We start from the raw sequence: 13,753 nt of genomic DNA, 5'->3' as shown, positions 1-13,753 counted from the left end.
GAGCTAAAGCCCATAGTAATGTCAGTGCACATAAATAATATACACAGTAAGGTCACACTACATGGCTAATGAAGACAGTGATGTAACAGCTGTCAAATAGTGCACTTAGTGATGTCACAGTACAAAGATAATGCACAAAGTGATGTCAAAATAAAGGGATAATGCACAAAGTGATGTTAAGCTACAGGGATAATGCATCTAGTGTTGTCACTGCTCAGAAGAAATGGACTCAATAATGTCACAATGCTGGGAAACCACACAAGGTGATCCTACCCTACATAATGCGCCTAGTGATGTTGCTGCAGGGGAATACTCAGTGTTGTCACAGTGCAGGGATAATGTACATACTAATATCACATTACAGGAAAATGTGCACAATGATATCAGAGCAAAAGTATAATGCATGCAATGAGTCACAGAACAGGCATGATGAACACAATGAAGTCATAGCAAACTGATAATGCAAACAGTGATGTCACACTACAATAAGAATGCACAGAGTCATATCAAAGGACAGCGATAATGTGCAACATGTTGTCACAGCACAGGCATTTTGGAAACAGTAACGTCAGCTTAAAGAGGCTCTGTCACCAGATTTTGCAACCCCTATCTCCTATTGCAGCAGATCGGTGCTGCAATGTAGATAAGAGTAACGTTTTGTTTTTTTTTAAAAACGAGCATTTTTGGCCAAGTTATGACCATTTTTATATTTATGTAAATGAGGCTTTCTAAAGTACAACTGGGCTTGTTTAAAGTTAAAGTACAACTGGGCGTGTATTGTGTTCGTTACATCGGGTTGTTTTTACTTCTTTTACTAGCTGGGCGTTGTGTATAGAAGTATCATCCACTTCTCTCCACAACTCCCAGCTTCTGGCAGTGCAGACACACAGCGTGTTCTCAAGAGATCACGCTGTGTCGTCACTCACTTCCTGCCCCAGGTCCTGCATCGTGTCGGACGAGCGAGGACACATCAGCACCAGAGGCTACAGTTGATTCTGCAGCAGCATCAGCAGGTAAGTAGCTACATCGACTTACCTGCTAACGCCGATGCTGCTGCAGAATCAACTGTAGCCTCTGGTGCCGATGTGTCCTCGCTCGTCCGGCACGATGCAGGACCTGGGGCAGGAAGTGAGTGACGTCACAGCGTGATCTCTCGCGAACACGCTGTGTGTCTGTGCACTGCCAGAAGCTGGGTGTTGTGAAGAGAAGTGGATGATGCTGATTCGTCAGCATCATTCACTTCTATTCACAACGCCCAGCTAGTAAAAGAAGTAAAAACGCCCAGATGTACATACACAATACACGCCCACTTGGACATAACTTTAAACACGCCCAGTTGTACTTTAGAAAGCCTTATTTACATAAATATAAAAATGGTCATAACTTGGCCAAAAATGCTCGTTTTTAAAAAAAGAAAACGTTACTGTAATCTACATTGCAGCGCCGATCTGCTGCAATAGGAGATAGGGGTTGCAAAATCTGGTGACAGAGCCTCTTTAATAGGATAATGTAGAAGATGATGTCTTGGTATAGGTTTAAAGCACGCAACAGTGGTGGTACAAATCGTTTGGATGCCAATTGTAAAAAATGTAAAGATGTGGATTCATTATAAACACAATACACAACACATATCCTTATCTCTGTAGAAGGAGCTCTTGTGGGAGTCTGGGTGAACAGAACATATTAAAATGGTGTCCACTTTTCCATTTATTTCTGTTGCACCCTAGGAGGATGCCTACCGCACCTTTCAATTGTCACAGCCCTGATCATGTATGTTCGCAGTTTCAGTATGTGATCATCACTAACCCCAGAAACATCATACTTTATTAATTAAGTCAATTACACAAATAATAATAATAATAATAATAATAATAATAATAATAAAAATAACTGTTTGGTTAAATTTGTTTTTTTTATTCCTTTTGCAAAATTATTTGGAACACGAGAACATTGAAAAGATTCTGCATGAATTCTCACAGATTTTTATCTGCTTTACAGAACAGTCACAAATAAGTTAACCCATTTATATGTTTTTAGATATGTGTATATATGTATAAAAAACAACAGCAAAATAAATATCACATTAGAACACTGAATAAACTATGTCAAAGTTCAGTCATCCACGGCTACATTTTTTTTTGTGTTTTTCCCTCAACTGCATGACTACCGAAAAAGTGCAAGTGCACAAATTTATGGCAGCCGTTTTGTTCAGAAGGAAAAAAGCATTTCTAGGTGTTTTTCACCATCTCTTTATAAAAAGTTAGAACATGCTTTATTTATGCACGTAGACACAAAAGAATATTACCTGTTCAATGGCAGGTGGTTGCAGGCCCTTCTGCTACTGAACACGTTGACACACCAGAACAAAAGAAAATTATGATAGACAAAATTCACCAAAAACCCCCGGCAATTATTCTCTGGGAGGGAAACAGAAATAATTCCCCGGGGGGGCATTATGACTGCAAAGACTAGTACAATGCATTCATGGGTTCATACATTACAAAGGGCTTTTTTGTTATTTTAAACACCAGTTTGTTTGGACTATGACTCAACGCTAAGGATTACCATACATAAAACCACTTCACATGAGGCTCTCTGAAGGTGGAGTAGAGGAAGAGCTCACTTTTTAAGGAAAGAGAATGGGTAGATCACACTCCTCTTGGGGTAGGACAGGATATTAGGGATATGGGGATTTATTTTTTTTATTAGTATCTTCATTATAGCTATCTTTGTGCTGATGCTGCTGGTGGCTGGGTCCAGAGTGAAGGGGTGTTATGCTTCTGGTTCATATTCCTGGTAATCGTCCTGTAAAATAGGAGATAACAGTTTTAGCAAAGATGTATAAGATATAGTAAATATTTTCCACCAAAAATGAGAATTCTTCAGGTGAATAATGATCGGATCCCATCGTCATCTCTGTAATGTAATCCCAAAATCTGTTCTGTTGTGTAGGATATGAGCTATATAAAGGTTTCTTGCAGATTTTCAGGGCAGAATCAGGCATGCTCCATCGGATGCCATGTTACTGAATTATTCTCCCCTAGAAGTATTGAATGAGGTCTTAAAAACGTAGGTCTTCCCTGATTGGTTTATCTAAAAATACACGGTGCTCGACGTAAAAACGCAGAATAGATTTTTTTTTTATTCCCCCAAGAAAAAAAATAATACTAAGACCCCATGCTGACGAACGTGCTTTTGCGGCCGCAATTCCCCCGAAAATCCACGGGAGAATTGCGACCCCATTCATTCCTATGATGGGGCCATGCACACGACCGTGGTTTCCACGGTCCGTGCATGGCCCCAGAGCCCGACCCGCAGAAAGAACGGACAAGCCTTATTACGGCCGTGTTCTGCGGTCCGGGCTCATTGAAAATAATGGCCACGGCCATGTGCACGGCCCGCGATTTGCGGGTGGCTCGCGGCTGACACTCCGCCCCCGGCCGACCCGAAAATCACGGCCGTGCACATGGCTACGGTCGTGTGCATGAGGCCTAAAAGTTAAGCAATAATTTATATGCACCCCAAAGAGGTTCTATTAGAAGATATAACTTGTCCAGCAAAAAAACAAACCCACATACAGCTACAAAAAATAAAAAAGTTATGGCTCTTGGAATGCGGCGACATAAAAACTATATTTTTTCTGGAAATATGCTATTATTTATACAAAATTAGTAAAACATAAAAAATACACATATTTGGTATCGCCGTAATTGTACCGACCCATAGAATAAAAGTAACACATTATTTATGATGTAAGGTGAGAAGCATAAATTAAAAATGCAAAAAGCAGTCCTGGATTTGCTGTTTTTTCCACCTCCAAAAAGTTAATCAACAAGTTATCTGTACCCCAAAATAGTGCCACTAAAAAAATACAACTCATCTCACAACAAACAAGCACACATAAGGTTACAAAGACGGAAATATAAACAAGTTGTGGCTTTTGGAATGCAGCGACATAAAGACTATTTTTCTCCATTAAATGTGTTATTATTTGAGTAAAACATAAAAAAAGTCACATGTTTGGTATCACCGTAATCGTACCGATCCATAGAAAAAAAGTAACATACTATTTATGCCACACAGTGAATGGGAAAAATGTTAAAGTGAAAAAAAAATAGTAGAATTGATGGATACACAGCTATGATACACATGCGTAAGAGCACACAGACACCGCAGGGAATTCCGGAGGAAAAACCAAACCAAATGGTGGTGTTGTTTTTCGGCAGATATATCCGCTGCAGAAAACTGCACGTAGAAAAACCAATGTTTTTCATCCTATGTGACCGCTGCAGTCAATCACAGGCTGCAACAGTCACATGGGATTAAACGTCATCCCAGGAGGATGTGTTTTTTGCGGCGAAATCGCTGCTTTTCCAGCGCAAAAAAACGCAACATCTTTTATTGGGGAATTCAATGGGGAAAACCTGCAACACAAAAGCAACGATTACGCAAATACAATTGACATGCTGCGGATTAAAAAAACGCACCGCAGGTCAATTTCTAAAAGTTTTTCCACTCATTATTTATGCAGCGTGTGGAAGAGATTTGTTCAAATCTCATCCACGTTGCTGCTACTGTTTTATGCTGTGGATTTTCTGCAACTAAATCTGTTGCGGAAAATCCGCAGTATTTACGCTATGTGAGAACTTACCCTGACTGTAAAAAAACGTTCACCTGTGTGTCCATCATATGATCATGGACAGAATTGTATCCACCGGAAGTAAACAATGAAGGTTCCTACTGAATAACAACAATCAGAGATTTTGAAATAGACGAGGAATTAATGCAGAAAGTATATTCGAAAATTGTATTACTTAATATTCTGAAACTGAACAAACCCTTTTAGGCGAATTCACAAATGAAATAGCTCAGCATGCAGTACTATTTAGTCTGGCAAAATGAAGTAAACTCGCCAAAACTCATTAAATTCAATGGGTTTTGACGGGTGCAGTTGGTTTCCGTCATGTGATGAAGCCGTCACTGCCGTAATTTTCGTGGTTCTGCTCCTGCGCAACTAAACTCCAAAATAGGCCAGGTCCTATAGGGGTTAACCCACTCTTCCTTGAATAACTGCTATAAATCAGATGTTGGTTAGTATTGTTGGTGTCATAATATTGCATCCCTTGCTGCTGTGAATAATCTGATGCAACAAGCACTTCCAACATCCATATCTCATTTATAGTGCACCAATGTGCCTGTAAAATAGAGCTGGATTAAGTAGTTAGGGATTTGCTAGTTGCCACTAGAGGGCTCATAATGATAGATAAAAAACATTGATTGCAAACGTCTACTGCAGCGTGTGAGTTTTCATCAGTATCCACCAGAGGGAGAGATTGGTAATGAAATAACAGCGTGTCTTTCCTATTTATAGCTGAGCTTTGGCTGAACATGTCTTCTCTGAGAACTGCTTATTTTCACAGATCGCAGTGCCCAAGTCCCTTGCTGCATCCATAGATATTGCCTGACGCTATAATCATATGTAATGCAGGAATTTCAAGCATCACTGATAAATGTACAATAATTACAAGAGGTCGCCTTGTCGTGGCAGGTGGGCTCACACAATTTGATCAAAATGTGCGCTAAGAACCTCACTATTGTAAGTAGATTCAGAAGCAATGCATATTCATTTATTTATAGTGTTTAGATGGCATTAGTGTTCGCAGAGTGCTGTTGCCATTTTCTTGTGTACAATAATTACAATGTATATGTGTGTGTATGCCATACACACAAATATCATGGTGGATTATGTTCCTCTATAACCCTATCTGAGGGCAATTTCCAAAATTGCTGACCCTGGCTCCAGCTTATAGATAATAAAAAAGTTTGAATATTGATGTTATTAATAACAAGCAATGTTATAAAGTCTCCTGTGCATCCCCCGTTTCATGATAGGAATGTCAAAAACCATTACCAAGAAATTCAAGCTTCAGGAATGGGGAGATGTGCCAACTTCCTCTCAACCACTGGGGTATGGGCTAGTGGTGGTATCACCAGCGTCTTTAGAATAATGTGGAGAAGTGGTAAGATCTGGGGTCACCTGCTGACATGGCTTCTGTTCCTAAGCAAGGGCCTAAATATATTTTAGCTACTACTAAAAATATGATTCCATAGGATATCTGAAGAATGAAAAACTACAATAGGTAACTGGGGTTTGTCACCTTTTCTCTTTAGAGCTGTGCTCACAAATCCTTGCTTCCATTTTGCCACTGTGGTATTTAATGTCAAGGTCCAGGTGTGCAATGTTAGTGAATTAAAATTCACGAGTTCCCTCTTAGGCCCCATACACACGAATGTGTTTTTGTGGGTGAATTGCGGTCCCATTAATTTCTATGGGCCCATGCACACGACCGTGGTTTCCACGGTCCATGCATTGCCCTGGAGCCTGGACCGCAAAAAGATAGGGCATGTCGTATTGTGCCATGTGCAATGCTTGTGATTTGCGGGCAGCCCGCAAGTGATACTCCAGGGCCGTCCGTTCCGAAAATCACGGCCATACTCACCACTACGGTCGTGTGCATGAGGCCCTTCAGGTGCCCATACACAATAGAGGATTTCAACAGGGATGGGTGACTATCTAATGTGTATAGGGTTGTCCCGACTTTCCCGTGACTGCTGTTATTTTGTTGCCATGGGGAGACAAGCCACTACCAGAGGAGTCTAGCAGGGGCTTATTCCACTCTCACCTTTGAACACACATGCACGCTTGGATTCACTTATGGGGGAGTTGAGAGGAAAAGCTTTTTGCCCAATCGTTAGGATTATGGCGATCTAAGGCTTCGTTCACATATCCGTTAGGGCTCTATTCTGACGTTCCGTCGGAGGTTTCCATCAGAATAGAGCCCTGACCGATACAAACGGAAACCATATATTTCCATTTCCATCACCATTGATTTCAAGCGAAGTTGACTATGGTATTGATTCAGTCAAAACGACGGTACCCTTGCACAACGGAGACAAACGGAAACCATTGGGACAGGATTCGTTACCTTTAAAATCTATGGTGATGGAAACAGAAACCTATGGTTTCCATTTGTCAGTCAGGGCTCTATTCTGACGGAAATCTTCAATGGAACGTCAGAATAAAGCCCTAACAGATATGTGAACGAAGCCTAAAGCGTTGAGGCAGCTGTAGACTTTTCATAAAGTGATCACTGAAGTTTTAGAGCATACTGTGAATTTTTTCTGTGGTGTAAAGCAGGCCATACAATTTAGATAGCTGTCGGTTGGCCTGACAGCTTTTCCTATCGTCTCCCCCATACATATGCATTGTTTTCAATGGAGAGAAGGGAATGAGCCATGGTCAGTCATCTCTCTCTTGTTCCTGCAGGAACAAAGTTTCTGGCATGTTGACATTTATTGTGTGTAAATTACTAGAGGGTTTGCCCAATTAAAAAATGGAGCAAAAACCGAATATTTAAAGAGGCTCTGTCACCAGATTTTGCAGCCCCTATCTGCTATTGCAGCAGATAGGCGCTGCAATGTAGATTACAGTAACGTTTTTATTTTTAAAAAACGAGCATTTTTGGCCAAGTTATGACCATTTTCGTATTTATGCAAATGAGGCTTGCAAAAGTACAACTGGGCGTGTTGAAAAGTAAAAGTACAACTGGGCGTGTATTATGTGCGTACATCGGGGCGTTTGCAGGTAAGTAGCTACATCGACTTACCTGCAAACACCGATGCTGCTGCAGAATCATCTGTAGCCTCTGGTGCCGACACGATGCAGGACCTGTGAGTGACGTCACAGTGCTGCACTGCCAGAAGCTGGGCGTTGTGAAGAGAAGTGGATGACACTTCTATACACAACGCCCAGCTAGTAAAAGTAGTAAACACGCCCCGATGTACGCACATAATACACGCCCAGTTGTACTTTTACTTTTCAACACGCCCAGTTGTACTTTTGCAAGCCTCATTTGCATAAATACGAAAATGGTCATAACTTGGCCAAAAATGCTCGTTTTAAAAAAATAAAAACGTTACTGTAATCTACATTGCAGCGCCTATCTGCTGCAATAGCAGATAGGGGCTGCAAAATCTGGTGACAGAGCCTCTTTAAGAGTACTTATCAGTTCCTGGGAAACCTCATGAAGTTACAGGAGACCAATATATAAAACCTTTCTCAAATATATAAAATTAGGAAAATAAAAATTGAGTGATAAAAGCTCTTGCCCTTTAAGAGAGGGAGACGACTTCAGCTAGGCAGCAGTGAGCAGTCAAAGCTTCACTAGGTTTTGACTGCTGTGTGATTTTTCCTGCTGGGCAAGCCCACTGTGTGGGGGGGGGGGAGCCTGAGTGTACAGCATGAAAACACAGAGGATATTTGTGCTTCTATCTTAACCCTTTCCCGCATTTTGACGTAAGTGTATGTCAATTTTAATGGTACATTCCCGTAAAATTATGTAATATACAGCCAAGTGTTCACTTAAAGAAATATAAAAATATAAATTCACACAAAAATGTATAAAAAAAAAAATACATATTCAGTATATGGCATCGCCGAAACTGTAACGACCGGCATAATAAAGTTAACATATTATTAAAACCCTATGGTGAACAGCATAAAAAAAAAAAAACCTATGGTGAACAGCATAAATAAAAACGCCAAAATTGATTTTTCTTCCATCCCCACCCCAAAAATAATAAAAGTTATTCAATAATTTATATGTACCTCAAAAAGGTTCTGTTAAGAAATATAACTTGTCCCTCAAAAAATAAGCCCATATAAGGTTACATTGATGAAATAATAAAAAGGTTAAAGTTCTTGGAAGGTGGTGACAGAAAAACTATTTTTTTCCCTGAAACTTGCTTTTATTGTGGAAAAAGTAGCAAAACATAAAACAAACTTTACATATTTGGTATTGTACCGACCAATAGAAAAAAGGTAACATGTTATTTATCCCTCAGGCCGAAGCATCCTTTGCGAAACGCATGTCGGGTTTGGTGGGCTCTGGTGTCTTGTCTAGGCCTTTTCATCGCCAACTGTATTGGTATCGTTTACTTTTTACCTAGGATGTTCGGCTATTACTGTTTCCTTGGGGGTTTCTATTGTGTATAGTACTGGCATAATAATTGTTTAAAAGAATATACTAATGGTCCGCTCACCGTACACTTTAATCCAGGACACCTCGCTTGTATTACATCAGTGCTTCGGACAGGGAATCCACGTCGGTAGTAGATAGTAATGCACAAAAGCAAGGTATTGTCCAGCACACGTTCCAAGTAAAAACAAAATTACTTTATTTCATCAAGTTAAAAGAATAGCTAAAAATTTCCCAGGAAAAGACACTTACGCGTTTTGAACCAGCAGATTCTTACTCATAATAATTATTTACCTGTTTCAGGCTGTATTCACACCTGTGTTGCTGCTTTTTGTTGCTCTGTTCTGAGAGAGAGCAGAACAAGGGAAAACCAGAAGCAACGGTTTCGTTGCACCACAGACACCACCGGTGGCCGACGGAACCCCTTTAAGGGGTTCCGTCTGCTTTCTGTCAGGGTGTCCGTGGTTGTACCGGGAAACAATAGTGTGTCTACTACGTTATTCCATCCTCAAAAAAACCTGTACCGACGTATACCAGCCTGACAGAGTCCAAAAGGACACTCTTTTGACCACCGTTTTGCTAATGGAGCCCTATGGACAAGTTTAGCGGGGCCGTCTGTACCTTTCCCGATGTACAGACTAAATGTAGGGCTAAAATGCAATGGAAATCAGGCCTAACGCCGTAATAAAAAACATAATATTGTACCTACAGTTTTCTTGAAATAATATGTACCACCCCACCAAACATCTAGATACATTCACTAGTAGTAAAGGGGTTAAGATGGTTTTACATGGGCAGATATTGCCTGTGTTTACAACCTTTAAATGAGCGCCGATTGACACTACAGCTTGTCGATCGTCGTTCGTTTGCTCCATTCAAATTGAGCAATGATTGTTAGTATGGCGTCGAACAATTTACGTTTACACACTGGAAATGTGCTGCCAAATAGTGACCATTTTTTTTCTGCATAAAAGATGTAATCAGCCGACGATCAAGCATTTGCTCCTTCATTGGCTGATCTTTGCCCTGTACACAGGGCAATGATCGGGAATGAGCATTTGTACAAATGCTTGTTTACCCAATCATTGGCCCGTGTAAAAGATCCTTTAATTTCAGGAAAAATCCATTAATGTACATTATAATTGCAAATAGTGCTGAGGTTGTGTTATTAATTTTGCTGTTTCTACGGTGCTTATTGGCAGACATAAATTTCTGCACCTGGATGTCATTAATTATTAAACTCATTTAATCATACTTAAACAATTGCCGAGGCTCAGGTGAAATGTTCCACTTATGATTAAATTACCCTAGCCTTCTAAACGCTACATAAACCAATTCTGTCTTAAAAAAAAAACAGTAGCCCAAAATCACATTTTTGATTTGTGACTTTTTAGTGACAATTTAGGCAGTTGCTGTGATAAAGTGTTCCTAAATCAATCTATCTAGCTAAAAAAAAATACAAGAAGCAAGCTGGGTACTTCATTCATACCAGTGCAACATTTTAGCCCTACTCCATGAAGCCTTTCTCAAGCAGAACTGGAGCACCATAGGCTTTTACGGTGCTCTATCTCCGGTTCTGATAAACCACGGGAGTTCCGAGTGTTGCGTCTGTTTTACGGGGGGAAAAGCTCCCCTATTACGCCTGTCTGAAATTTGGAAGCCAAAACAAGGATTGGGTCCAATACACAGAAGAGGTACAAATCTTGTCATTATACTTTTTATTTTTTAACTCCTGGTTTTGGCTTATAAATACTAATGCAAAACAGTGCCGTGTGAAAGCAGCCTAAGTAAGACCTTATTCACACGTGACACGACCATAAAAAAGTTTCACAGGTAGTTCTGGAAAAGAGTTCCATAAGCATGTCCGTATTACGTCTGACTGTTTGTATTAAATCCGTTCTAGATTTTAGATCCATTTTTTAGATCCATATTCTTAGAAACCATCAAAAATAAAAAATAAAGTTGAGGGGTACTTACCTTTTACACCTCTATGGGCAAATAAAAAGTATATTACAAGTTCACTTCACTGTGGGGAATTTTGAGAGAACAAAATGGTAAACTTGGTATCCCAATGGTTCAATATTAGCACATTTACAGCTTTTCAGGATGTTAAAGATAAATATAAGATTTCAGACAAAAATGTTTTTAACCTATTTACAAGTACAGCACACGATGAAAGCACAGATCAATATTGAGCTGTTTAGAGCCCAAAATTACAAGATTTTGTATGTATATTATAGGATGTGCAAGTAGAAAGAGGGTTATGGCAAAAATATATAGCTTATTGTTTACCACGAGCACGGAGAATAATTTAGATAAGAGTTATAATAAAGGTTATAATGGAAGGAGGTAATAGATACACTATCACTAAATCAATAAAAGAACGCTTTGAAAATGGTAAGAAATATTTGTTTACTATACTCCTAAATTATTAAAGAAATTTGACTCCAAACTTGACATAGGCTGTCCTAGATGTAATAGGGAAAATGCCTACCTGATAAACATTTTGTGTTGCGCTGCCCCAAGCTTCATATCTACTGGGCAAAAATCATAGAGGAGACTAATAGCCCATTCAAACCTGTGCTTAGTAAAAACTTTGCCTGGGAGTAGTGTGGGGATAAGAAAATCGCAGAGAAATTTAGTGTTGGGCCTGAAATCACTTCAAATGGTCAGAAGGGTGACATGTGTGAACTGGAAGGCGAAGATCCCTCTGGGATTTGAAGCTTGGATCAGGGCAATGAATACACTGTTTATTGCCAAAAAATGTAATTATCAAGAGAAGAAAAAGCAGTCACATTCTTATTGATATGGTCTAATTGGATAAAAAAATAAATATCGAAATAAGAGTTGATAAATAGTTACATAGATAGTACGGTTGAAAAAAGACACATGTCCATCAAGTTCAACCAAGGGATGGGAAAGGGAAGTAAAAAATTTCTGCACATAGGAGCTAATATTTTTTTGTTCTAGGAAATTATCGAAGCCTTTTTTAAAGCCATCTACTGTCCCTGCTGTGACCAGCTCCTGCGGTAGACTATTCCATAGATTCACAGTTCTCACAGTAAAGAAGGCTTGTCGCCTCTGCAGGTCGAACATTTTTTTCTCCAGACGGAGGGCCCCCTTGTCTTTTGAGGGGGTTTTATATGGAACAGGTTTCGCTATATTTCTTGTATGGGCAATTTATATAAGTTAATAATGTCCCCCATTTAGTCGTCTCTTTTCAAGGCTAAATAGGTTTAATTCTTTTAATCTTCCCTCATAACTTAGATTCTCCATGCCCCTTATTAGTTTAGTTGCTCTTCTTGGTATTTCTTCCAACTCCAGGGCATCCTTTCTATGAACTGAAGCCCTGAACAGAACTGCATATTCTAGACGGGGCCGCGCTAATGCTTTGTAAAGTGGCAATATTACATCCCTGTCCCGCGAGTCCATGCCTCTTTTAATACACCACAATATCTTGCTGGCCTTTGAAGCAGCTGCTTGACACTGCATGCTGTTATTTAGTTTATGATTTACAAGTACACCCAGATCCTTCTCAACAAGTGACTCTCCCAGTGTAGCTCCCCCTAGGACATATGATGCATGCAGGTTGTTGGTACCCAGGCGAATAACTTTACATTTATCTACATTAAACCTAATTTATCAAGTGAATGCCCAAACACTCAGTGTGTCCAAATCGGCTTGAAATTTATGAACATCTTCCATAGACTGAACAATACTACATAGCTTGGTGTCATCGGCAAAAAATAGAAATAATATTTATTTATTTTTCTGTTTCTCCTGGGGCTGGGGAGGTTGATTTAGGGAGTGGTTTGAGGGATTTTATTTGGTCTGATTGATATTATTTGGATTATGGTCTATGTGTATCAAGCAAATGAAAATAGATATTAAAAAAAAAAAAATAAAATGTGTGGAGCTCAGTTGTCCCCAAAAAAATCCTATATTGTACCAACCATAATACGTAACAAATGCAATTATTTTAGGTCTTCATTGACTTTTATGAGAATTTCTTAGACGTAATTAAGCATCCGATCCACATGCTGCGTTTTTATTTTTACGGCATTCGAGTATGTGTGCGTCCGTGCATAAAATTGTTTATGTGAACAGAACAATTTATTACTATAGTATAAGTGCAGAAACAGTATTTGAAATAGGATACTACTATTGATCTCCAATACCAGACATATCCCATAGACAGGAGTGGCTTTTGTGGAAAAAAGGTGCATATATGAACCACTTTCTGCTCTTTATGCCTATGAACACAGCTAACTGGATATTTTAGTTGGTATGTAACCTGTAAGTGTCTAAAAAAAAAACATTTTCAGATTATTATTTACATATTAACAATATTTTATGTCGTGATATGGAAATACTCAATGATTTTCTTTCGAGCATCCTATGTACAATACATGATCTCTTACCTGGGGGGCTTCCTCATAGCTCTCCCCTTCAGGTTCCAGCAGTGGTTCAGCAGCAGGTTCTTCCAAAGCTTCCTGACCTTCTTCAGGCTGGAAAAATAGAGAAACAGCAGTGAATAATGACAATATAAACAATAACTTTTTGCTAAACCTTTATTATATACATAGTAATTGACTGTCTCTGTGGAGTATCAGCTACAACATCATATATTGAGGAATCTCTAATGTTTAAGGGTTGTGTTTATGTTTTACATGTATCCCTGCCTTCTGCCTACAGCACATGACCATGCGGCCACA

The 13,753-nt window shown here is 39.4% G+C and overlaps 1 protein-coding gene across 1 annotated transcript in view; it reads right to left on the bottom strand.

The window, feature by feature from the left end:
* Window positions 1–1,893: 1,893 nt before the first annotated feature.
* SNCB (synuclein beta) overlaps window positions 1,894–13,753 on the bottom strand; it is a 50,834-nt gene continuing 38,974 nt past the window's right edge. Inside the window, exons 6-7 of the mRNA XM_075856633.1 lie at window positions 13,460–13,546; window positions 1,894–2,805 (exon numbers count right to left, since the gene is read on the bottom strand). Coding sequence (XP_075712748.1) covers window positions 2,773–2,805; window positions 13,460–13,546 — 120 coding nt within the window. The 3' untranslated portion in view covers window positions 1,894–2,772. The remainder of the gene's footprint in view (window positions 2,806–13,459; window positions 13,547–13,753) is intronic.

The sequence above is a fragment of the Rhinoderma darwinii genome, chromosome 3 (genome assembly GCF_050947455.1).
Source record: "Rhinoderma darwinii isolate aRhiDar2 chromosome 3, aRhiDar2.hap1, whole genome shotgun sequence".
In the NCBI taxonomy this organism is placed as follows: Eukaryota; Metazoa; Chordata; class Amphibia; order Anura; family Rhinodermatidae; genus Rhinoderma; species Rhinoderma darwinii.
Note: the sequence above shows the minus strand (reverse complement) of the source record. Positions and strands in the feature narration are given on the sequence as shown.